Below are 24,506 nucleotides of genomic sequence, written 5' to 3' on the forward strand. Positions count from 1 at the left end.
CTTTTAATGCGTTTATTTCGCACGACTAGGATCGTGATTCTCCACAGAAATCGAGCGATGACTCTCCGATCTCCCCTCGGCTTCGTTTATCCGGATTTCCGGTATCACCGCGCAGTCGCTGGATTGAGATTCCCAGGAGTCGTGTAGAATCCTTGTTATTACTCTGTTTAATATAGATATATAGCAGATGAAAACACTTATTTTCGTGTTACTTAGATTGTTTCATTTTTTTAATCATTTACTAGCGTGTTAAAAATTGGTTAATAACGACTATGAATATTTTAATAAATTTTTTGGTTTGTACTCTGTGTAATAATCGAAATATCAATATTAATAAAATATCGGTATTTCACTTTTCCATTGAAGAAAAATAATTACCCGGTACGCGCCCTAATTGGTCCTTTCTCTTTGTAATTGTTTTCCAAGGAATGTTGAGCGCATACTTGATCATGGAATAAGATATCCTCTTCAACGTCCGTTAGCTCTGCCAGTTCCGATGAGGACCGATTCCTCCCGTGCAGTTCAACCGAGTTCTCAATCGGTACAGTAGTTTCCTCCGGTTCAGCTATAAGCCACACGAAAGTTCCAAAATTCGATGTTGATATTTACAAATATACTGCGAACGTTGGTGTATTTTTAGATTCATTAGAGATACCCTATAGGAATCTCAATTAGCATAAACATTCGAAACTACGTTAATTTCGATTCCGTTATTCAAAGACCTTTGGGTGCTTTGGTCCTCGTCGATCGTTTAGACAAGGCCGGCAACATCTTTTTCCATTTTAGGAACGGCGCGTCGACAAGCTCCTCCCTTTTTTTTACGATTTTGAACAGTTTGCGTCGCTCTTCTGTTCGCTCGTGGCGCAATTGTAACTGAAACACAACGTTGGAGCCTCACGAAGGTAAACATTTCAATTTGAGGAAAGCTTCCGTTTCTTTCAACTTCAATAATGTTTTATATTGAAAAATAATCATTTTTATATCTTTTAATATTTTTGATATTTAATAAAAATTGTTTACGATTTAATTTTGACTCGCCATTACTCACCATTACATTCATGTTTACTGTTTCAAAATATTAAATCTTTTGCTTGAAGAATAATCAGAACAATTTTATAAACAGTAAGAATATTTTTTTGAGTCATTGGACACAAATAATTGTAAAAAATTGCAATACGAAATATGAACACAGTCTTGATGCTGCTGTATCACCTTCAAATCATCATTGACTTCTCTCAAGGATCCGGTAAGAGACACCATGTAATAAATGATTAGAGTCATTAAAACGATCAGTGGGATCACGATGCCCGGTGAAGCGATGTAATCCAGACATCTACAATATGAAATCTTGTAAAATCTCTTTTTACCAAAACATTACAGTTGGACGATTAGAGCTGAAAATTACCTTTGTATAGGTTCCGGAAGAGAGTTCGTGAGTTGTTTGGTTGCCAAATGGTAGATCTTCTTGTAACCAGAAAACGGGCCGCAGTGCCAAGATGGCTCCACCCAAACGATCGCGTAACCGACCGGCAGTACGCACAGGAAAAGCATCGTTAACAACAGAGCAAAGTAAAAATTGTTGGACCTGTAAAAAATAAATATATTTACATTTTAAAAAATATCTACACAATCGCTTTATATAAAGTTTCTGTGCAATATTTTGCATAGAATGATATTTATAAATATCCTATATAATATTTTAAATTAAAATTCAATATTTCCGTTTATAAATATTATTTTTCATATTAAGTTGAATAATAGCTAATTAAATTTAACGACGATTAGTAACTCTTCTTAATGTCCTCTAAACCTTAGTTTATTCTTCACTTAATTTTATTTTATTTCCCTTTTTGTAATTTTTAACACTGCCAGTCTCCTAAAAGTTATAAGAAATTATCTGTTAATTACCTGGAGGCGCGAAAGATCACTTCATGTGGCACGTTGCATGTAAGAACCGCCCAGGATCGCAGATACATGACAATACCGAGTTTCAGAAGATTCAGTGCAGTTAAGCCCGGACTGAAGAACATTCCCATCCAGATCATCCCCTGGTTGTTGACCAAATGAAGTATGTTCTCCGCTATTTTAAAGTCCCCGTATTGAGGAAACTGTTTTTCGAGGTCCCAGCACCAGAAGCTGTTCATGTAACGAACGAAAACTGCCCGGAAGAAGTCTATACTGAGCGTACTCACTATGATCAGCACCTAAAGCGTGGATCTTCATGTGAATTGAAACTTTTTAAAATTGTATCATACTTGAAAAATTTCTTTACATGTCAAACAATTTATGAATAAATTATTTACAAGCAATGTAGGAAAGATAAATGACTTGTTTTGAATATTTAACAAAATTTTAAATACAATCTCTTTTATTAGATTTCATGAGTTTTTTAATTATCATTGTGTTAAATTTGTAGCAAAGTTTCTTCGTTCCATTTAATGTACACTTGATAGAAAATGACAATTAACAAAAGAACCAGTTATGTAATTTCTCAAAAATACATTCAAATTTAGTTTACCAAATCCATGACTGTCAACTTTGCCAGTTCCTGACCGAACATCGTCTCCCAGCACAAACGACGCAGCTTTTTTCGTGTTTTCAGGTCCAACACCTTCGACGAGGCAACTGCAACGAAAACACGTCACTCGCAAGACATTACCTTTCGATTCTTTAAAATTCCAAGCGAGCGCAACAAGTCTGTCGATTTAAATAACAGAATTCAACTTCTACTAATATTTCTATGTATGAAAATATTAAAACAAAATTAACCGACAGAAATTCAGCGTTCGCCGAATCACTTCTTCTCACTTGTGTCCTGCGTGGTCGTCGTGCAAATTTGCTCGAAACATCTAACATCGTAGTCTTGTTTGAGAGGAATCACATGCTCGTTCATTGAGTTGACTGAAGAATCACTATTGCCGGAAATGCTTGTCACCTGTTCCGTCGAGTATTCATTAGACTCTTCGATAAAAGTAGTCGTGACCGACGATTCGGTATCAGTTTGTAGTATGTTAGGAATAGAGTACTCATCAGTCGCTTGAGTCTCTGCAGCAGTGTCCTCAGACGAAGAAATAGTAATCAAATCCTCATCCGTGACTGTTGTATAATTTATATTCACAGTTGAATCACTGGCTTCGTCGTAAGGCATTGACACGTTGAACATCGTATCGTTAGTGTCGCCGATCAAGTCGATAGAATGTGTACCAATGAAATCTTTATCGACAAGAATCGGAGTAACGTCCGTGGTTTTGTTTGTATTAGTAATTTCCGATGTGAAATTGTCTTCCTGAAAAATGTTCTCTATCGAAGATAACGTCTCATTATGCTCGACAGTTTTTGAGTCTCCCCCGTCGATATCGTACATATAATCCGAGTAAGTATAATCGCCGACATTGTAGATCTCTTCGAGCGACTTGTCGTCGAGTATAGGGTTCAGGTAGAAACCTTTGGGCATCATTGAATTTTCTGGCAATGCTGTGTTAACGAACAACATAATTTCAAGGAGTTATTTAATAATTAGTGTGTAATAATTGGTAATTGAAAGTATTTAAAATAGAGGGATTATCCAAGAAAATAAAAATATACGAGTGCACAAATATTTAGAATTTTTCCTTTGCAAAACAAATCTTAATAGTTCCAAAAGTTTTGCTATGAAAACGAGATAAATTAGAGGTAATGAAACTTACTTGTTTCATTTTGGTGTTGTAGACTAGTGACGTTGCCTGCTAGTATTAAACTCAGGGATGCTAACGCAGCGAAGTGTGGCGACTTCGTGATCTGATTATTGCACTCGATGGGTTTGTATGAACAATTTGTGATCGTTGGTTGCAGATCTCGTAGGTCTTGCTTCTGCAATGTCAGAAGATTCTTAAAGCTTAAGAAGAATTGTATAGAGAAAGCAATGTACATATATAATTCCACGTACCATTGAGTCGATTTTTTCAAACAGCGCAATTATCAGTGAATAGAGATTCAATAAATTAAGTAGCATTATTCTGTAACGTACGAAAGATTTCATCTATTTAGTATTAATAAGGAAATTCTGGTTATAAGTGAATTTGAATTTTCTTGATTTACGATTTATAATTTAAGGTTTGATTAATTAAACTAATTAGAGGAACGCTCTTTGGCTGACTCACCGTGCTAGTTGCAGGCGTAACTGTTTCCTCGGATGATAGCTTTCCATCAGGCCCAATATCTCAAAGAACATCGGAAATAAGTACGTGATTAGGGACATTACCACTGTAATTTCGTTCTGCCTCCACCAGTCGTTCTGCTCGAACTCCTGAGCACTCCGCGCGACTACTTTTACTACTGCATACGCTGATAGTGCCAGTAACGATATCACGGAAATGTTCACGAAGATTCTCATCGATATAACTTTCCAACTAAAAAATAATTGACGATTACAATATACGTAAATATGGAAAGTATTTACATTAAATATCCAATTTTAATATTCGTATTATTAAAATACTACAGTACAATAATATTTAAAACATTCATATGTACCTTTTCGCACACAACCTAGTAATAATTAAATCTACTGAAGTACTGTCGTTTCAAAATGAACACTTTCCTTAGTTATTATATTTTGAGAAACAATTGGTTTTGGAAAATTGAATACGTAAATATAGCACAAGATATTAAGATATTAAATAAAAAGATATTGTTTAAATAAACAGAAGGTAACAAAATGGCAGCCGCAGAATAGGAAACATAGCAATAGGACTAAAAGATGAATTTACTTTCTTTCGTCTTTTTCCTTCTCAGCTTCCTCGAGCAAGGCTTCCTTGAATCCAAGGACGATGCTGGCCATCCGATTATGCGCGGTTTCCGGATTGCCGATCATAAAATCCCACCCTGTGAACAATTTCCACGAGAAAATGCATTCGTCCTCTTTCTCGGTGAGCTTGCTCAATCTCGAATTCTTTGCCATTCTGAAACACACCATTGATATTACTAACAATTTTCTGTTTATATATACTGTTATATTTAATTTAAAAAGATTTGAATGGTTTCAGAAGATAGCGTATAGACGTTAAAAATTACTAGTTTAAACTAATTGCATGTTTGTGCTACTTATATTCGTTATTCATTTCATTTTTGTTATAACGAAAGAGAAAGCGAAGTCTCTTTGGTGTTAGACTGTTTACTGTTGCTTACTTGCGCAATATGGCGACGAAACTGTAGACATAGATGACCAAATTGGTGACGAAATAAGCGAGTGGCAGCCTGTATCCGCTCTTCGAGTCTTGATTGGTGTACCAACCATAAAAGAACGGAGAATACTTCAAAATCCCCTCGAACTCCCACAGTGTTAGCAGATGTTTCGATTTAATTTTCTCGTCTTTGAGCATGATCTTCCGTTCACCTGCGGCGGCTGGATCCGCGGTGAGCACCTGTCGCAAAAAAAATGAATCTTCCTGGATTTTGTTAAGTATTTACTAAACTGTGAATCTTATTCGTTCATAGTGTAGGTAGTTCATAGAAAAAAGGTACAATGAAATAATTTCTTTGTCCATTTTCATTTCAGACAATTTGAAATTCATTTAGTGATAAATGAAAATTTTTTAAATGTTTTGAAGAATGTACATTGAAGTTTGTTAATAAAAGATTAGATAATCTAATCATAGAAGATTCTATTGAAGTTTGGATTTCCATTAAACTGTGATACATTTCACTTTTAAAATAATTAAAAAGTTCCCTGAAGCTGGTAAACAAAAATGTTTGAACTACCATCTTGGAATGAAACTTTTGATTAAAGATTGCAATTTTATTTACAAGTAAACGTGATTTTCTAACTTGTTCAATTTCCTCTACCTCTGGGATCGCTACGAAGGCAGTAATGATGACACACATGACGAGATTGATCCAAAACAACCATCGGAGGAAAGTGAAGTAGGAAGCAACCGCGGAGCCAAAATGCGACTCGATCTCTTTGATCCGAAGTTCCCAGGGGATTAGCCATGTTTGAAGATTGACCAATTCTCTTCGGAAGTATTGCCATTTCTATCAACGCAACAACAAAAGAATATTTCGTTTTCACTAGGCAGAATTGTAAGTAATCTTTCTAAAACTTATAACAATACATCTTTCTCGATTTCTTCACACCTTTGTTGTAATATTCAAGCGAAATTATTTATTTTCAATACTTCAAAAATATCACTAATTGCAAAATAAGAAAAGTAAAACCCGTCATTTTTATGAGTACAGTAGTTGTAATGTTAACATATCAAAAATTTAACAATTACAGTTGTTATCTTTGTCGTGAAAAGCGAAATACGCGCGATGGCGTCTTTAGTGCTTCTCGTTTGGGCAAGGCGTTCCTGAAGAACACCTTCGTGCCTTCGAACATACGACTTCGCTTGTCTCACAAGCTTGATCTTGCGACGGAGTGGCCATGGTTGTTGTTTAACGCCGCTCAACACTTCCTTGTGCATCTTCAGTTTCTCGAATATCTGCTCTTGGCTGCCGCTTTCCTCTATTGAAACAGCAGTACTGTGAACAAGCATTGTCGCTTCTCAGTATCTCACAAAAATGTTATATATAAACGTAAAAAATAAAGAATGCCATTGATATTCTTCAAACATTTCGCCACGTATTCTGATTTTAAAAAGCAACGTGTATGAAGTTAATTTGTCTTTCATTTGAAAAACTAAACAATCTTGTTCATTAAATTTTTTAAACAAAACAAAAAGTATAATGTGTCGTTTGATCATATATTGTATATTTTCAACTCGACAAAGTAGTATGAAAATATTTCAGAACGAATCACCGACTCTCCAGAACTGATAGTGTAAACGGAGGATCTCCGGCGGAGAGTAGCTTCCGCTTCAACGCTGAAAGGTGACGACGGACGTCGTTTCCGCCTACTTTGCCGTCGGCTAGAGCTTCGACGCTGCATGATCGCGCACGCTGACGCGGAGTAATCATCCTCATCACCTTCTTCCTCTGAAAAGCATTTTCGATGTACTAAAATTATCAACGTTTTCAACCATCATCTTCAATATTCCAGAATTATCTACATTTTTATAAATAAAAATGTCTAGTAATACTACAGAAATAATAAAACCTTTTTCAATGATATAATTTAAAAATTGACTAATATACAACAGTATATTTTACAATACCCGATCTGACCACTGAATTTTACTATTTAAACGATACTTTCACTCTTGAGTGTCAAAAAAATACTATAAAAGAAATCCCCTTAGCACTAGAACTACCAAATAGGTCAGAATGACTCATTCCTTGATATTTTCTGTTGCGTTTACTCAAAAGGTACGAGTATCTCTTTGAGAAATTACTAAAGAAGCTGATTAAGTAATACCTAAGCTGAAGTTTAAACCAATTCAAATCTTAATAAATCCACGTTTGTAGTTTTTATAATGAAATTTTCAAAAGTCAGTTTAAGTGCTCGATAGTTCTAGCTTAACATATTTGCATCAAAGGCTATTATAAACCTCGAACAAATTTTTTTAAAAGATCACAGTGATAAGGAGACAAAAATAAAATCGGCCAAACTTTTTTGGCTTGTCCTTATTTTCACGAACCAGCTATGGATATCCTCTGCATGTCGCTGACTCCCGAATGATCCACTTTCTCCTTTAGCTTCGGTTTTCCGGCAGTTTCCCCCTGTTTTTCGTCGCCGTCGTTGTCGTCAGCGACGGCGAACGTAACTGACACTCGGTCGACCGACGGTTGTGGGGATGAAGGTTCCACCTACATAGCCGGGGAAAAGTTAGCAATTAGTTGCATGAATTTCGCTCGTAGATCATCCATCGTCACGCCACGTGGAGTGGCTAGGCCTAGATAGCTGCTGCCTATGAGATTGGGTGGCAAACGATAAGGCTGAACTGGATTCGAGAAACGCGATTCTCTCCACCTTGTTACGGAGTCTTTCATTTAACCCTCTCCCTTATAATTTGTTTCGTGTCTAAATTCACGGAAGTCGCTTCATCGTTAATGATACTCAAACAGAAAAATATTCAATGTGCGATATAAGATTAAATTTATTACAAATACCTATAAGGTCTTACAGCTATGCTAATTTGATTAAAGGGAATAATTAATATTCATATTTATCAAATTTAATTAAGATTAAAAAAAGTTTGAAGAAGATTTTATGAATCTAATCGACTTTTCATAACGTCCAAGTAAATACTGAGCCTTTCTTTAATTTCTTTATAGATAATGAAATAACATTAAAGATTCTTTACTTATCTGCAAAATTATTCTACTGTTTTATGGACAAAAAGGTTTTTGTATTTCTTTCCGAGAAGTTAAAGAATGTTTAATAACAGCCCCTGTGGCCTAATGGATAAGGCATCGGTCTCCTAAACCGGGGATTGTGGGTTCGAGTCCCACCAGGGGTAATTTCTTGTGAAAGAATCTTTTAATTTTAGTTTGTTATTAAAACTTAATGGTTTGTGTACACATATGGACACTATTGTTTCGATATGCGATCATAATTGTTTTTATCCAATCTTTTTGTTTATTGATTCGCTTTCATTTAAACTTACAAAGTGTAGCTATATAACTAGGTACTAAAATCATCTGTGTAGCAGATCAAAGGATACATTAAAGAATTTAACAAAAAAAATGTATTGAGGTGACTCACCACTGTGTTATCCGAATCAAGTAACAGACGTTCTTATCAATAATCTTCTGCAATAACTCTAACAAACTTATACCAAATTTCACAGCAGCTCTAACTTCCTTGAACTAGATAAATTTCTCTGCTCCCTTAAAACTAATCACCAAAAATTTCTGTCATTCAAAGAAAAGTACAAATTATAAGACTCTTCCGTTAAAAACTTCTAACCATATTCTTCTTACATCATCAACAAACATAGTTTCAAATCAGCAAAAGTCAGCTGTGATCACTGAGGAACTTATGAAACGACGTAATATTACGCCCACAGCTGCGAATGTGTTGAAAACACGTGTCAAGAATCGGCTCACAAATAGTCACTTGAAAGTTCAAGAAAAGCGGAGCGTGGGAGATTTAGGGACACGTTTCAAGCTTCTAATAAAATTCCGGAAAGTAGTACTTAGTCGTGTGACGGAACGATTCGTGAAAATTGGAAAAGGTCACAGGTGAATCAGCGTCGATGGATTCGAAGGAACTGCCGTGGCGTCAATAGCAGAGGACCGGTCATCCCCTGAGGGAACCGCGCCTGTATCGGAGTCCGTAAGTCGGCCATAATGCCCGTGTCCACTCGATATCGGGGACACGGGTTCCCGGTGACTGCTACAAATCTTTGAAATCACGAAAGGCTGTACATCACGCGTAAATAGAGATGGTTTGCTTTACGATGGAGGGTTACACCGATACTGTCCAGCCTGGGAAACAAACGAGGCGTTGTAACGATGTTTTAATTTCGTCCGAGCAGTGGCGATGCCGAGGTTTCTTGTGATTTGCTCGATAAAATTAATGATCACCAGATTCGGGTGAATTCAAGTAAAATGAAAGATTCACTGGGAGTATTAGATAAGTTAAATTTAATGGAATCTTCTCCTTTTACTGAAACTGTGCTTTTGTGAGGAATCATTAAATAAATTGATTTAAATATATAAAAATTAAAGTATGAATTAATTGAGGTTTCAATAAATATAGTTTTATCATTTGCATAAGAAAATATGAAATTTATAATCTTAATTAATTTGAATTATTGTTTATTGATACCGTATTCTTGTTTACTGGTATGATGTTATTGTTGAAAGTATACAATTTTAAATGGTACAGGTGAATATTTGATGAAGTATAATATTGTGCAAATTTCAAATAAAAGAGTACTGTAGTTCATTAAGAATCCAGTGAAAGGATTAAGGACAACAAGGCAGATGATCCAGGATTTCAGGATCGGCCGCGCCTTAACGAGTTCTACGACACGTTCGGACGCGCCATCATGACCGTGTATTTAAGTACACCTCGCATTTCTCATGCGACCCCACCCTTAGCTTCCTGCGTAATCATTTCACTCGGAAACTGGCGTCGTGTTACACGCGAGTTCCATGGGCTCCCCAAAATCACCCCCAACCCTGTTACTCGTGCACAGTCAATCCTATGAGCACTTGAAATTCGTTTGACTGCGAAGTCACGAAATTCAACGATTATCATTTATTCCCATGTTGCACCATGTATAAACTTGATGAATGTCCGTCTAAAAAAGATATTTTCTCAAATTAATTTTTGAACATGACATATTCACCTAAGAACAAATACTTCTATTTGATAATATTCTATGCGTTAAAGTTATTTCTATTAGGGAAAATATGAATATTTCAAAATAATATAGCATTTAACAATTATAATATAATCTTCGATTTGTTATTTTATTGAATATCTTATAAATTATTGAGACTCAGCTAAAAATTCATAATACAAATTGTGCATTTTTAAATGGTAATTTTTATCATATAAGTAGGTCTCCGAGAAAGTCATTTGTGTCAAGGACATATTAAAAACATTGACATGAAATTTACCTGATTGCGAACGTATTTGTAACGTGACCAACTTTACACACGTGACCAGTGATTAAAGCACATTTATCAGAAAAAACGTGACCCCACTGATCAGATACTCGTTTTTCCCATTTAGTCTGCAAATTAATGGCAAACAGACGAAGTCTAGCTGCTCATTAATAAATTATCTAATATCACTCGAACGTGATAACAGCTCTTAGTGCTCACGCGATGACAAGCTTCTGTTTCGTTACATTTACTGATTAAACAAATGCAGAGCCATCAATTAAAACGTAAATAACATGATGTAAAAAAGCACAATTATTGATTGAACAAGTAAAAAATTGAAAATTTACTAAGACATGAAATCTAATCACGAATTAACATCTTCCTCGACTATTGGTTAATTAAGTTCCTTTTATTTAAGAATCATTAAACTTATATACGAGGAAATAAAATTTCTATTTAATTATTTCCTTATGCCAATCTGATACTATTAGTAATAGAAAATTGTAGACTAATAATTACCTGTTGCGGTGATATCAACGGAGACGTTGCTCTCGATCGAGACCGCGGTACGCTGTTCGATCTTAAAATTCCACCCGATCTTTCCGTTAACTGTCCTTCCGCTGTTTTTAAATCGTCCTTCTTTCCTTTATCCATTTTTTATCACTTCCCGTAGCGACTTTTCGAGTAATTAGTTTAATAGAATAAAAGAACAAATTTCGGTCTGTAATTTGCCTACCGAAAGGTAGCCAACGTTACCGGAAATTGCAACGGAAATTACTTTCTTTCATTTCTACCTTATACAGCATTCATCAGGAATTCTTGGAAATATTATTCTTAAACTTATTTCTTGAATAATTACGTATCGATCGTTCGTTTCTAGGATTTTAAAATTCGAATAATTTTACAATTGAAGTTGGTTATTATGTATTTGCAATTCGAAAAATGAAAGGACTGAAGGTTTCGAAGCTTGAAAGCTCTATTGTTCTGCTCTTTTCGCGGTCTCGTGATACACTGGTCGCGGTAGTAAACTTACAAGCTCTTTCAGAATAATGAAGCTCGCAACATGATTACCTTATGGATCATAAAAGACAGCAGCACGCATTCGGCTGCACGCCACTGACATGGCGGACGTAGTACGAGTCAAATGAAATGAATATTTGTAGGGAGGACGGGGGAATAGGTGTAGCTAGCACAGTCAATGAAACACGTTGGTAGAAATGTTGACAGATCAATTTTATTAATTGGCCATTGTGTTCCAATGAACTTTCATTCTATATTGACAGCTTTAAGGTTTTCCATGTTGAAGAATTTGCCGTACTCATTTGCATTTATTTCTTCAAAATCTCAATTCACATTCCTTAATTATCATTCAAATGTATTACGCAAGGAAGATCTGTATTTATCATGATTTTAGTTGGGCACTGTGGACTCAACGGACCATTTCATATTTTGCGTCAAATAACAAGACTATACCCAATGAATCTTTAAGTGCCACGTTGAAATTATGTATGTTACAAAAGTGCATTTTTTTTGTAAATACAATGTGTTTGTGTCCTAGAGAGATATTAATCTAAATCCAGTGTATTTTTTCATTTCTCGACATAATGTGTCTTATGTAAAACGCTTGACATTTAGCAAAATATGTACAAGAATGACGATTCACGTATGTACATTCAATTACCATACGTTGATCACAAACGTTTTCATTCACTCTAGTTGAAAATAAATTTTCCCCGGAACCCTACACACTTTGGCACAGACTTTGACAGTGTAAAGAAATCACTAGTTCGCGTTATATTTGCGTTTTACCGTTCTATTAACATCGGTTTTCTTTTCCCAGTCTTGTTCGTGGTTCTTTAATCAATAATTTTCTATTTTTCTGTTTCACAAACTAAATAAAGTCTATGGTAACTGTAGGATTGCTGTAAATGCTGCGCGATGGGCGTCATTGTAAAACGCATACCAATGGAAACGTTAGAGAATAAAGAAACAATTATAAATGAAACTTTGAAATCAATATTTCCCCTGCTATATCAAAAACTAACATTCCAAATCCTAATATAAACACCGTACTGTGTTTATGCACAATAATTATATTAACCAGTTCTAACTTTTAATAATATACGCACTCAGGTAGAACAACAGATAAGAATTTAATATTAGTTTAATATAAATTTCATAAACACTCATTGTCAGTTAAAATCCATCCAAGTTACTCGAGAATGAAGTTTCCTAATCTTCCAAACTTCAATATTATAAGCACCACTGCTAGTAATCCAAATTCGATTATTTGTGATGCAAAGTCATTGGAATTGTGCAATAACTTCAACATGATAAATTCAGAAAGTGTATTGGTCCAGAAAAAAAAGAACTTCAGAAAATCTCTCAAAATTCTAAGAAAAAAGTTTCTCTCTACATTGTTCTACCCGAGAAATGATATGTAGATATTTTCTTTAACCTCTTAAGGCTTGATTTCTGTTTCAATTTAAAATCAGTGAATTTTTTATAATTGAAATTCAAGTTTTTTCCAAAATTAAAAATTATCCATGCTAGACTGATACCCGAGACTGACCCTTAAGAGGTTAACCGATTAAGGGCTATTTTTGGAAAAGAGTTCTTCACTTAGTCGTGTGTCGTGCCCAGGTGGTCCTTTGCACTTCAGACATTAGGTCACTTCTGGAGGGTAAACGTGCGCTGGTAGTGCGCGATGGTGGTGGTCCAGGTGTCCTTAATATGGTTGCCAGGTTCCTCTGGTTCTGAGGGTTCTTATTATTCGTTGATTGATTAATTGAGTTCTCTTTTGCCGATGTCTGCTTGTCCGCAGTATCTGAACGTTTACCCTGAGGCGGAGGATCCAGCACGATTGGTGGTATTTCATCATGCACATTGAGTCGATCCTGTTTACTCAATAATTCCTGGGCTAAATGGACAGCAGTCCTGTCGCCGGTACAGGGCAACGGTTTTATGAACGTTGACTTTGATTCTTGAGTCTCCAGATTCATTCCATAATTATCTGGCTTGTGTGTCATTATTGGCGACGATGAGAAGCTATTTGGTTGAGAGACTCGTAGAGACATGGAGCATGGAGATAGCTGAGCTGAGTTCTGTAAATTTTAAAAATTGTTGCAATAAGTAATATATGCATATTGTGCGGTAATACTGAATACCTCATTGTTATCTTGCCAAATAACTAGAAAATTTCTAACACAGATGAAAAAGTAACAAACGAAAAAATAAATACAAATGATAAGTTAATTAACATTTCCTAGTTGTATGAATGATCCCCTATACTAAGTGTTCATCAATCTTAAAACATTCAGAAATACTATTACACATTCTCTTCTGTAACTAGAGATGTGAAATATTCTGTGTCAGAAACAAAGTTAGTTCACTCACAGACGGTCTACTGTTGGGAGGTAGAAGAAGACTAGCACCCATTGCATATGGAGATGGTGTATTGTATGGTGACCTTTGTGGCTGATATGGACTTATGTTATGCAATCTCTCTAACAGCTGCGTTTGAAACTGCAGTTGATCAGTTGTGCTACTGTTGGCTTGAATCCCTAGTGTATTCAGATTTCCGGAGTACAAAGACTCCGGTGGATAAGAACAGTAGGGAGACGGTGGGTCCAATTCCCAGGGTGAGCTTTGTCCTCCTGTCCGTTGGCACTGATCATAAAATACAATATTAGAATATTGTTCTGAATGGATATACTTTTACTCTATACAAGCAATGTTACAAAGTGGCATTTAATACAAAAGAAAGATGCATAATATATAATATCAATTGCAATATATTGTATATAATAACATTAATTCTTATTTTTTAAAAGAAAGGATTTCAAATTATGAAGAGGAATGTTTCAAGTACTTGGAACCTTAGGTTTCCAATTACGGGGAAGGTATAGTGAAGATTCATAGTTAAGAACGTTACCTAGCATTTGTTGGTGGCACAAAGTCCAAAGTCCCGTGCGAAGACCTGTTACATAATAGCGTCACACCGGCGCTTAGCACGATTATTGGATTAGCGATTCAGCTTTAATGCCAGCATTAAATTGCTATCTTCCTGTCGGCCAACTTAGGGGCGAAACGTGTCGCGCATAAGCGGTTGACTTTTCTCGCGTTTCAAAGGCTGCTTGCCATCTAAATTCAGTTTAACCGTATCTGATTGTATTATAAGCCCTCCACATTTTTCTTTCTCAAAATAAAATTTTTATCAGTGAGTTCCTGTCTCTCTCCACAAAATTGTATTATGAGATTTTTTATTGTTGAGAGAACTTTATTGTCACAGACAATTATTCCTACTGTCATTTCATCCCCCTTTATGAACTCGAACTGAAATTGCTCAAAATTTAAAATTTGAAACCGTATAAAAAATTTATTTCAAGAAAAAAACGCAGCGTACTGATGATACAACCGAACATCTCGGGTAATGCGATTCGGGCAAACCTTTTCCCCACGTTAAGTAGAGCCAAGACTGGAAGACGTGGATTCTTTTTCATGTAATCTTCGCGAAAGCAATTCTGTTCAAAACGATCCGGATTATCTGTGTGAGTCTACCCACGTGCAAAGTAACTAGAACATCAGTCGGATTAGCAATTCTTGAGCACACGTTTAGTCGGGGCTTTACCTGAGAACGGAACAATGCAACGCCGCGGATCATCCAGCACAGACAAAGATCACACTCCGGCAAAACAATACGCTCGGCACAGGAAACATTCAAAATCTCACGACAACCCCTGCGCACCGTTCAACAAATAATTATTAGTTGGATATTCAAGAGATCAAGACAACACAATGAACCCTCCTGTAACACAGTTAACTCATTTAAAACCAACCACACACCTGATGTGTAATTAATGGTCATTGATTCTTATTATGCAAAAAGAACAATGTTTACGCCTGAAGACCAACCTTCGAAAAGTTACTGACCTCGAATGGGTTAATTCGTTATACGTTATATCGAAACCATGATCTCAGAGTTAGTACAATTCTCATCAACGGAGTTGGTCACAGGGAATCCCCGTTGATTACAAACGAAGCAGTGTGATAGAAACGTTCATGCTACATGAGAGTTATCCAAGTTGACAGGTCGTGCTACACGAAAACCGTATTACGAGAGGGTTGAATGAATATTACACTTTTTACATCACAAAGTTTATCCATCAGTTTTCAAAGCAGTGCACAAGAGTTGATCAAACAAACAAAACAGTGTAAAATGCGTGTATATACTGCTGTCGCTACCGCAATCCTTCAACCGTTTCTGCGGTGGTTCGGTGACAGGGTGCGAGACAGAAAGAAAAAAGAGAAGGGTGTGTGTGTGTGTAAATCGATTTATTAATATAAAAAAAGGCGTCGGTACAAAAGGCGTTACGGTATAAAAAAAAAACAGAAAATGGAAATGAAAAGTAGGACAGTACAAAAACAAAATACACAGTGTTAAACGTTAATCGAGATGCAACGTTCGCGAACACGCGCACACGGCTTCTTGCTGGCTGTCGAACACTTGTGTCAGGGTATTCGATAGAGCGTTACCTGGCCGAGGTTCGACAAGTCAGGAACCGTGGTTGTTTGTTGTATCGTCGTTGTACCGGGCATCTGCGATTGCGAGGTGACGTGACCGCTGGAGATACGCTCCTGTTCCCGAAGGTGGCCGACCAGCGCGCCTATGTGCTCCAATAACTCTTTGTTTTGCACCAACAACTGATGTGTTCTTGCCTAATGGAAGAAACAATGGTGAAAAATTGATGAGACAATATGATGTATCATTTCTGTTCAAATTATTCGTTAACAATCTGCATCCCCAATGACTAGTAGTACTTAGTTGCATCTATTTGCTATTGAAATACTAGGAATATTTACCATACTTATACGCAAATCATTTGCTTTAAACGCTGATGCACCTTTAACTCGCAATAATGGAATTAAGGTGGTAGACAAGTTTCGGTAGCTTTGTTTTTCTTTAAATAATAATTTTAAATAAGATTTGATCATAGAAAATTTGCTGATTCGTGATTACGAGTGTCATTGCTACTTAAAGATCTGTAAAGTATCTTCTTGGTTGTTAATTAATGGTTTCAAAAGACTATTAAATGATGGACAATACGTTAAGATAAGGTTCACTCGAAGATTCCGAGCACTGTGTAGATATCACGCTCACAGTAGACGATATCGAAAATCCATTAAACGAGTGTCAAGTGTCACTTACTTGAGCTTCGACACGGGCTGCTGTTTCAGCTGCAAGCTGATCCTGGAGCAATCGCGCATGGGCAACGGCGGCTCTGGTTTGTTGGCTCTGTTGCTCCAACCGTTCGCGCAGCAGTTGGATCTCGTGCTTCAGAGCGGTTAATTCGCCCCCAACAAGTAATCCTCCGCAGTCGGAGGTTACCGTGCCCTTCGAAAACGATTAAAAAGGAATTTACGAACACGAGAACATCAGAAGCCTTAAGTAAATGGAGAAGGAAAAAAAAGAAGAAAAACGGAGAATCAGAAAACTGAACTGGTAGTCGCTGTTCAGTTTGACGCAACGAAATTAAATAATTCTATATTAAATATCAAATATTGTATGATAAAATAATACAGAAAATATTGAAATGAAACAATTGTACTCCATAATTTCCTATCAGTTCCCTTTATATCAGTTGCAGAAGGCATTATCAAAACGAAAACTCTTTCGAATACTTTAAAGACAATGTCTTCTAGTAACTTCAGTACTTCCCCAGTAAGTTCCCCTTACCTTTATCGCTATAGCTTCTTTAGTAATTTTACGTTGTCCACTTAACTTACCGATGGCGATTGTCTAACGGGCGAGGTAGACGCTGTGGTAGCTGGGACCTCGTGCGACCTGAGAAGACAAGGTACGGCCGTCTTTTCCGGCACGGAGTCCTCCGGGTCCCCTAACAGCGATATATCTAAAATCAGTTGTTTGATTAAGCGCGCGGGATCGTACCGCGATCGCGTGACGTAAAAGTATGAGAGTTTTCGATCCGACGTGCATCAGCTGTTGAACAGCGTGTTAGAATCGATCGTAAACAGTATATGTAGCCGGAGGAATGTTAGGGGTGGGTTAACGGCCGAAGAAACGGCCTTCTTTATGGTTGAACAGAAGTCGGGATATTAAAAACCTTTGTGCACAGAAGACGGCGACGGCTGCGACTGCTCGTTCGGTATTTCGTCTTGGTCCTCGTAAACGTCACGGTGATTCTCCCCGTGGTCCCTTTCCCTCTCCTTCTCTCCTCTGTCGCGGTCCTCCGTCGCGTTGTTTATACTTAATTTATGGCACACCTCGAACGCCTGTCCTACCGTCCTGACCACCCTCATCGCTTGGCTCTAACGAAATCCAACTTTTTTTTTCAATCGGACCCGCTAATAAATGCAATATTCGTGATCCGTATGTACAGGGTGCTCCCCAAATAAAGAGGTGAGACTTAGGCAAAATATAAATTTTTGTGGGTTCTCCTATGATTTACTAAGAATTCCAATGGGTTCTGAGTAAAATAAGTATTGCAGAGATGCCTGGGTCTTTTCAGACTTTTATTTGTGGTTGTTTTTTGAAATGTGTTTTGGTGTGTTTAGTGGGTATAATAATTGAATTGGAAATTGAGATATTATGTGAAACCTTTGAGAAAGGTCAGAACCGACTCGCGTATCGCCAGGGATAATGTAAGAGATTTTAGTTTTGTACGAGAGATATAGAAATTCTTCGGTTTCTTCCTTATTTTCGGAACACCCTGTATAATACGTACATACTAAGATGCAAGGTAATATTACGTGAAATCATCAAATTTCAAGACGAACCGTTTCCATCGGAAATATTCAAACAAGCTAGCTTCGGCGGCGTTTACACATTCGCGCACCGAGGCGTTTGGAGAATGTGAAGTTTCAAGTTTTCAAACATTTCACGATTTTATTTGAAACATTCGGCCCGTTAGAGCTTCGACTATTCCAATGTTTCTGATCTCACGATTTCAAACAAAATTGGTTGATGCAGCACATGCTATGAAGATAGTCTTAAATATTGAAATTAACACTTATTAAAGATGTAATATTAACCCTTTGAACTATAATTGTTTTCCTAGTTTGTCCTCAATCACCACCAATTTAATTCTTTTAGTTTCGAAATCTCAGATTGAGTACGAATGTTCTTATTGAAAATTCAATAAGAAATACTAATATTACTAACATTCCAATTCTAAAAATCGCTCAATAAAATATTGTCACGCGTTAGTCCAATAAAACCGTTCCCCACTGATTCATTCACAATACATCACATCAGAGGTGATTTAATACTAGAACCACCGCACTTACCAAAGTGACGAGTTTCAATTTTCATATCTCGAAATTACTGATGTCTGAAAAGCGTTAAAAATACAAAACAATTCTACTGCAATGCTATAACGAGTATACAAAGAAACTGAAAAAAGTTGCTACAATTTTTATAAAAATTACATATCAATCATACCAAAGGCTTGGTGGTTCTAACATTAAGAGTATCAAAGAGAGAAAAATATTTAACATAAAAAATGACCTCCTATTTCAAAAACAAAATAAAAAAACATTGAATGTATCATCCAATTGGAACGTTATTTTCAATCAGTATTTCGTTAGTTCAATGGATTAAATTGTTATTACCAACAAATGGTTTACGCTGTTGGTATCAAATAAAATAAAATTATCTAACAAAAACACGTACTCCGTTGGAATTGTATTTAAAAAGCCGCACGAACGTTTTCCGGTATCTGACATTTCCCTTACTTCGCCCGGCCCACGCGCACGCACAAAGTCGCAGGATCAAACGCCGCGCAATCCGCGTAATTTACTGCGGCGCGGGGAGAACCGCGGATCTCGTGTCCCCCGGTTTACATTTCCCATGAATCCGCGTGATCGTCGCCGTCGGTGTCACAGCTGAGACCACATAGGTGACACCTTACCCCATAAACGATCCCCGCGGCTCTCGCGAGTCTCGCGCGCACACACAGCGCACCGATTTTACCTCGAGCTCCTCGAGGTCATCGTTCTCCTCCTCGAAGGGGTTCTCATCAAAGCTAAAGTCGTTCGGGCCCCGTTGGGCCAGCAGCTGCAGGGGCGGCGGTTTTGATTTCGCTTTTGGTTTCGGCTTCGCGAACGGCTTCTTCGATCTCAGGTAGTTCAGGATTTCGGGCTCTTTAAAGGATAGCTTCTTCCTCGGCTTCTGGTCGATTATGGTTGGGCTACCGGGTCCAGAGTTCCCGGACGAAGGAACCTCTGCGTTGCCGCCACCCCCGTCACCATGCTGCTGCTGCTGCTGCTGCCTCGTCGTCGAATTCTTCAGCATCGCTGACCGAGGCGAGTTGTCTTCTCGCGAATCGGATTTATCGGAGCTACTCCCTTTTTTCCTCTCACTGCGGGCTGCGGTGCGCCGACGTCATAACGAAGGCATTTTTTGGGGGATCACTGTGTCCGAACTAGCGCGTCGCGAATGATCCGCTCGCTCTTATCTCGTGCTACGCTGCGATTGATTGGACCGAGTATGGGCTCTATTTGTGCACTTTATTGTGTTTTGTTATTGTTGTTAATAGTATCGAATTGTTTCTTTGGCACTTTGAAGGAGAATTGTTTAGAAGTTCCTAGGGAGGTTTTTAGCTCCTAAAACAATTATTACAATATTGAAAATTTATCGAATGAGGACAATGTATTGTATCAGATGGAAAAATTATCAAACAATTCAGAAGAACTGTTACTAGAAAGCTGTTTAAAAATCTGACCGAAGATGGAGAAAGCAATGTCGCTTATCCGAGGAAAAGTATCATCAATCAAACAGGGTGGAGCGTATCCAGCGATTTGGAAAAGGATCGATTGAACTACAAACTTCTCTAAAGTTTTAAAAAAGAAAAATGTAAATTCATGTGCGAAGGAAGAAGAGTCAAGGCTTAAAGTAACTGAAGCAGCGGAGACGCGGTTTCAAAGAATCGATATTCATGCGTGCAGTGTTTCCCGGTCGAGTCCAATTATAAACAGCCGGCCGGTGGACCCGAACTGGCAAACTACCCGATAAATCTTGCCCGGTTTAGAAGCCGGCGCGGCGCAGAGCTGCGTTGTCGTTTCACGGCTCGACTATCGTCGCGCAACAACCGCGAATCGTTTATTCGCGGGCATCTTTCCGCGCCGTCCAAGAATCAACACGCCCGCTGTCGATGTGAAACAGAATATGGATGCCAGATGCCGATACGAGTTGCTCTTAGATTTATACGACATTTGTTATCTATCCATTAAAAAACGTTCATTATCTACAGCGTGATATAGCAACCTTTTATTTATGTGGAAGAGTGTACTAACTTTTTGAAGATTTTTAAAAAAATTAAGAAACTTCAACGTAAAGAAGCTAAGATACGTATCGAATACTGAAATACTAAACAAAAGGAACAGCACAGATTGGTCTTTTGTTATTCGAATAATTAAATTATGATTAAATGTAATTAATTAAAATAGATAAGCAAGCATTATAATTGAGATATTTAAATCACGATAGAATACGTTAAAATGAAAATGAATTAGCAACAAGTTAGATCTGAGGCTCTGACATTCGCTAAGAATTATAATGGCAGAAATGATGCATTTCTGTGTTACAATATCATAAAAGATACATCTGTTTGTTTGTCGTAATTTAATGGATAAGGTAAAGATAAAGTAGAGCAATAGCGATCAGGGCCAACAGCAGTGAACGTGGTAATCCCTAACACGGGTAAATCTTTGTCGAATCGAGTAGGTATGGCGCGAGGACCGACAGGGTCGTGGAACGATCACTGTTTCGGAGTGATTGTTACCCAAGTCTTCTAGCCGTTGATATAAAGGATAGTTTATTTTCTGAAACAACACTCGGCTAGAGCAACAGAAGCCGCGATTTATTATCGGTAGTATTCCCCGCGGTTTGTTTCAAAGTATACAGATCAGTCCGCCATTTTACTTTACGGGTTAAATCATATTTTAATGGCAGAACTCCTTTGGCAAGATGATCTCGATCGTTAAATCCCGCATGGTTCACCGATGCACACGGTAACGGTAAAATCAATTAATTACCGATCGCCGGTATTACTAACTAATAACCTTCTACAATAATAATTCAATTTTAGAACAAAGAACCAAACACTCTCCGACGGATGTTAACCTTTGTTCTCAAATCTAACGAGCGATCCCCGGAATCTACAATCGTCCTTAGTTTCCAGAAATGTATTAGTGAAAACGCACGGCTCTAAAATTCGAAGATTATTTGTTGAATTCAGGTTAATATACATACAATCGATACGTATAACCTCAATTTTCAATTTTTAAATTGAGAACTTTAGCTCTCAATAGAAAGAGGTCAACTTTATTTTTAAAAACAGAGCAATTAATCCAAGTCTAAACTCCCAATCAATTTTCAACAAACAAACAGTTGATAAATCAGTAAAACTTTTCCAATTTTTGTTCTCCGCTAAGAGTCGTTTTGAAAAAAATTAAATACGAGACTCGCAACGGAGAATGCGATCGCGTCGCTGACCTGGCGGATATAAATCACCGATCGTAAACATATTTCGTCAGCGGCTGTGTATTTTTACATGAGGTGAGGACGGAGTGCAAGCCCGAAGGGGATCCGCAGAAAGAAATCGGATTCGCGACGCCAAGATAATTCCCATTGGCAAACAACCGGATCGGACGCCACCGACGGCCGTTTATTTGTCCGATGGATAGATCGTTACATTTCAATAAGCTTCAGGGTCCCGGACCATCGTTCCTTTCTTCGACAGTGATCTTTGGCCGCGTTGCTAGTTGCTCAGCAGTTCCTCGTGATCTTTTTCCGCGAAATAGAATCGCTGGGGATGCACTCGATTTACCAATATACAGGATCGCGTCGTAAAAAAGGAACATAAACGAATCTGTCGACATTAAACACCATTTTGAACGTTCAATTCGATTCGAATAAAATGATACATAAGTACAATTCAAATATCTCAATTCCAGATTGCTTTAAATGCTTAGTACCGTTTAGAAGATTGATGGTCTATAAATAATGGCCTTTAAACAAGTGTCCTTATATTCTAATTAATAATTTAAATAATTTAAAAAATAGAATACTGTTATCTATAATTCCAAAAAGCAAAAGAATCACTAAGAATATGAAATAGTTAATAGGTAATTATTATTATAGATGAAGAATTGCATTAAGCAATGATTATAATAATTATTCTATGAAAAAGAAAAGGGCGGGTCAAAGGAATTGTGATCGGAACGCGTGTTGGTTTCGATCTCGTGCCAACGAAGCCTTCGTCGTTTATAATGAATGTCGAACTTGACCCAAGACGACGGTCATTAGTGATAACGATGGGGGTGGTACACGCCGCTTTGATTAGACGAGCGTACGTAACACGAATGAACACGCTCGTCTGTGATTAAGTACACACGATGCGTTAACGCGCGTACTTCGCGTCGAGCGTACGCGATCGAACACACATACGTTGTCCGTGTGAACGAGCGCACGTTCGCCCTCTCATTTCTACCGATCGACGACGAATTCCTTTCGCAAAACACTTCGTGGGCCGCAGCCCTAACTTCAAATTACGATTTAATGAACATTTAAGAATCTACTATATAGAAACAGAACATAAGCCAGAAGAATATTAATTGTAACAATACATAGAGCTTGTAAATCCGAAAGAAAATATTTTGTGAAGAAAATAGGGCAAATCTTCGGAAAAAAATGGTATAGCAACAATTGAGAAATACTGTACGGGAATAGAACATAAATTCCTCGAAGGAATGTTAATTGTAAAATAAGAACTAGAATTTATTAAATCTAGAACAAACGTCACTTGTGTAATTCTCAAACGTATTGAATGTTCATAACAAGTCGATTTGTCTTAATTACTGTTTCCGCAGTGACGAATTAACTCGTCATTAGTAAATATTACTGTAATCAACGTAACATCTTCCACTACAGACACGTTTATTAGTATGCAATTAACTCGTTAAAATCATCACAGTAATATATACCTCTCAACGAAGAGTTAACTCGTCTTATTCATTATCCGTCATTCGGTGATGAATTAACTCGTTTTACCTACAGCGAAGTCTTTTCCAAAGACACACTAATTCTTAATGCTCGTAGCGCTTTCCTAATGACGAATTAACTCGTCACTCACGGTTAACACGTTAAGCATCCCATTCCTAAATAAACTGACTCGATGAATCCAGTTCGAGAAACGAAGGAAGAAACAAAGTTCTATAAGTCGGTGTAGATGGTGTTACTTACATCGCGCACACCCGGTATACGGCCGTAACGGCTTGAATTTTGCGCGAACGTTCGGCAAAGCGCACAGCACGAGTGGCTTTCAAAATATTGGTTGCGTCATCCGCGTCGGTGATCCACCACCGTATTTCGAGCGGCGTATTATTTCAGCTAGGCAGCAACGGAAACGGAATCGCGGGGAACCGACCCGAACCGTTCCACCGAAGTTGCACGCGTGTTGCACCCCCAGCCGCCACGCGAATATTCGTCTCGAAAATTAGTCAAACGATTCGGATGCCACGCCGTTGTTCGATTCGATCTCGATTCACATAATCGGTACCAGTCGCGAATCCAAAATTCCCAAATTTCATCAGAACGAAATCGATCTGCTCACTGATTCCGTTAATCAGTTAACCGTTCTCGACAAATATATTCGTCATCTTAAAACCCAAAATAATTTTCTCAACAATGATTTATTTCTTCGAGTAAACATGTGATTCTTGTCGATTTTGCATTAGTTTCTTATTTCAACGCGGCGTGTATACTCGTCTTACGTTGATTTCATTACACACCCCACGGGAGACTGTTACAACTAAGCTTCACAGTCTACCGGTGAAAAAGTATGCTCCGAACAGATTTCAAGAGAATATCGTTTCAATCAGAACACGAATCACAGAAGGAATTACAAAAGTAAATATGAAAAATTAATTTTCTCAAAGAATTCGCCAGCTAGATGCACATTTTCAAAAGAAACGAGGTGACGACGGTAGCCGAGATAAGAGCGCCA

The 24,506-nt window shown here is 37.5% G+C and overlaps 2 protein-coding genes and 1 non-coding gene across 11 annotated transcripts in view; 1 reads left to right on the forward strand and 2 right to left on the reverse strand.

Annotated features, from left to right (window-relative positions):
- Window positions 1–7,641, reverse strand: LOC116424358 (transmembrane channel-like protein). The gene is made up of 17 exons (XM_076368964.1): window positions 7,557–7,641; window positions 6,783–6,954; window positions 6,255–6,501; window positions 5,824–6,012; window positions 5,167–5,402; window positions 4,749–4,940; window positions 4,140–4,388; window positions 3,926–3,995; window positions 3,687–3,849; window positions 2,809–3,474; window positions 2,519–2,625; window positions 1,909–2,204; window positions 1,406–1,585; window positions 1,213–1,333; window positions 723–873; window positions 379–565; window positions 1–163 (listed from the first exon to the last, which is right to left on the reverse strand). The coding sequence occupies exons 1-17, from the start codon at window positions 7,576–7,578 to the stop codon at window positions 13–15; spliced, it is 3,399 nt and encodes a 1,132-aa protein (XP_076225079.1). The 5' UTR covers window positions 7,579–7,641; the 3' UTR covers window positions 1–12.
- A 664-nt stretch (window positions 7,642–8,305) lies between these two features.
- On the forward strand, window positions 8,306–8,378 carry TRNAR-CCU (transfer RNA arginine (anticodon CCU)). Its single transcript has one exon. It is a non-coding gene; the product is annotated as a tRNA-Arg (tRNA).
- Window positions 8,379–11,691: 3,313 nt separating this feature from the next.
- LOC116424376 (carboxyl-terminal PDZ ligand of neuronal nitric oxide synthase protein) overlaps window positions 11,692–24,506 on the reverse strand; it is a 46,433-nt gene continuing 33,618 nt past the window's right edge. For 3 of the 9 annotated variants that reach the window (XM_031970682.2, XM_031970683.2, XM_031970686.2), the window contains exons 2-8: window positions 19,472–20,103; window positions 17,604–17,808; window positions 17,266–17,390; window positions 16,688–16,873; window positions 16,015–16,197; window positions 13,876–14,148; window positions 11,692–13,583 (exon numbers count right to left, since the gene is read on the reverse strand). In XM_031970682.2, coding sequence (XP_031826542.2) covers window positions 13,098–13,583; window positions 13,876–14,148; window positions 16,015–16,197; window positions 16,688–16,873; window positions 17,266–17,390; window positions 17,604–17,808; window positions 19,472–19,792 — 1,779 coding nt within the window. In that variant the 5' untranslated portion in view covers window positions 19,793–20,103 and the 3' untranslated portion in view covers window positions 11,692–13,097. Of the gene's footprint in view, window positions 13,584–13,875; window positions 14,149–16,014; window positions 16,198–16,687; window positions 16,874–17,265; window positions 17,391–17,603; window positions 17,809–19,471; window positions 20,104–20,222; window positions 23,460–23,743 lie in introns of those variants that run through there. The other 6 variants (XM_031970679.2, XM_076369473.1, XM_031970681.2 and 3 more) reach the window with 5 other exon arrangements.

Source organism: Nomia melanderi, chromosome 7 (genome assembly GCF_051020985.1).
Source record: "Nomia melanderi isolate GNS246 chromosome 7, iyNomMela1, whole genome shotgun sequence".
In the NCBI taxonomy this organism is placed as follows: Eukaryota; Metazoa; Arthropoda; class Insecta; order Hymenoptera; family Halictidae; genus Nomia; species Nomia melanderi.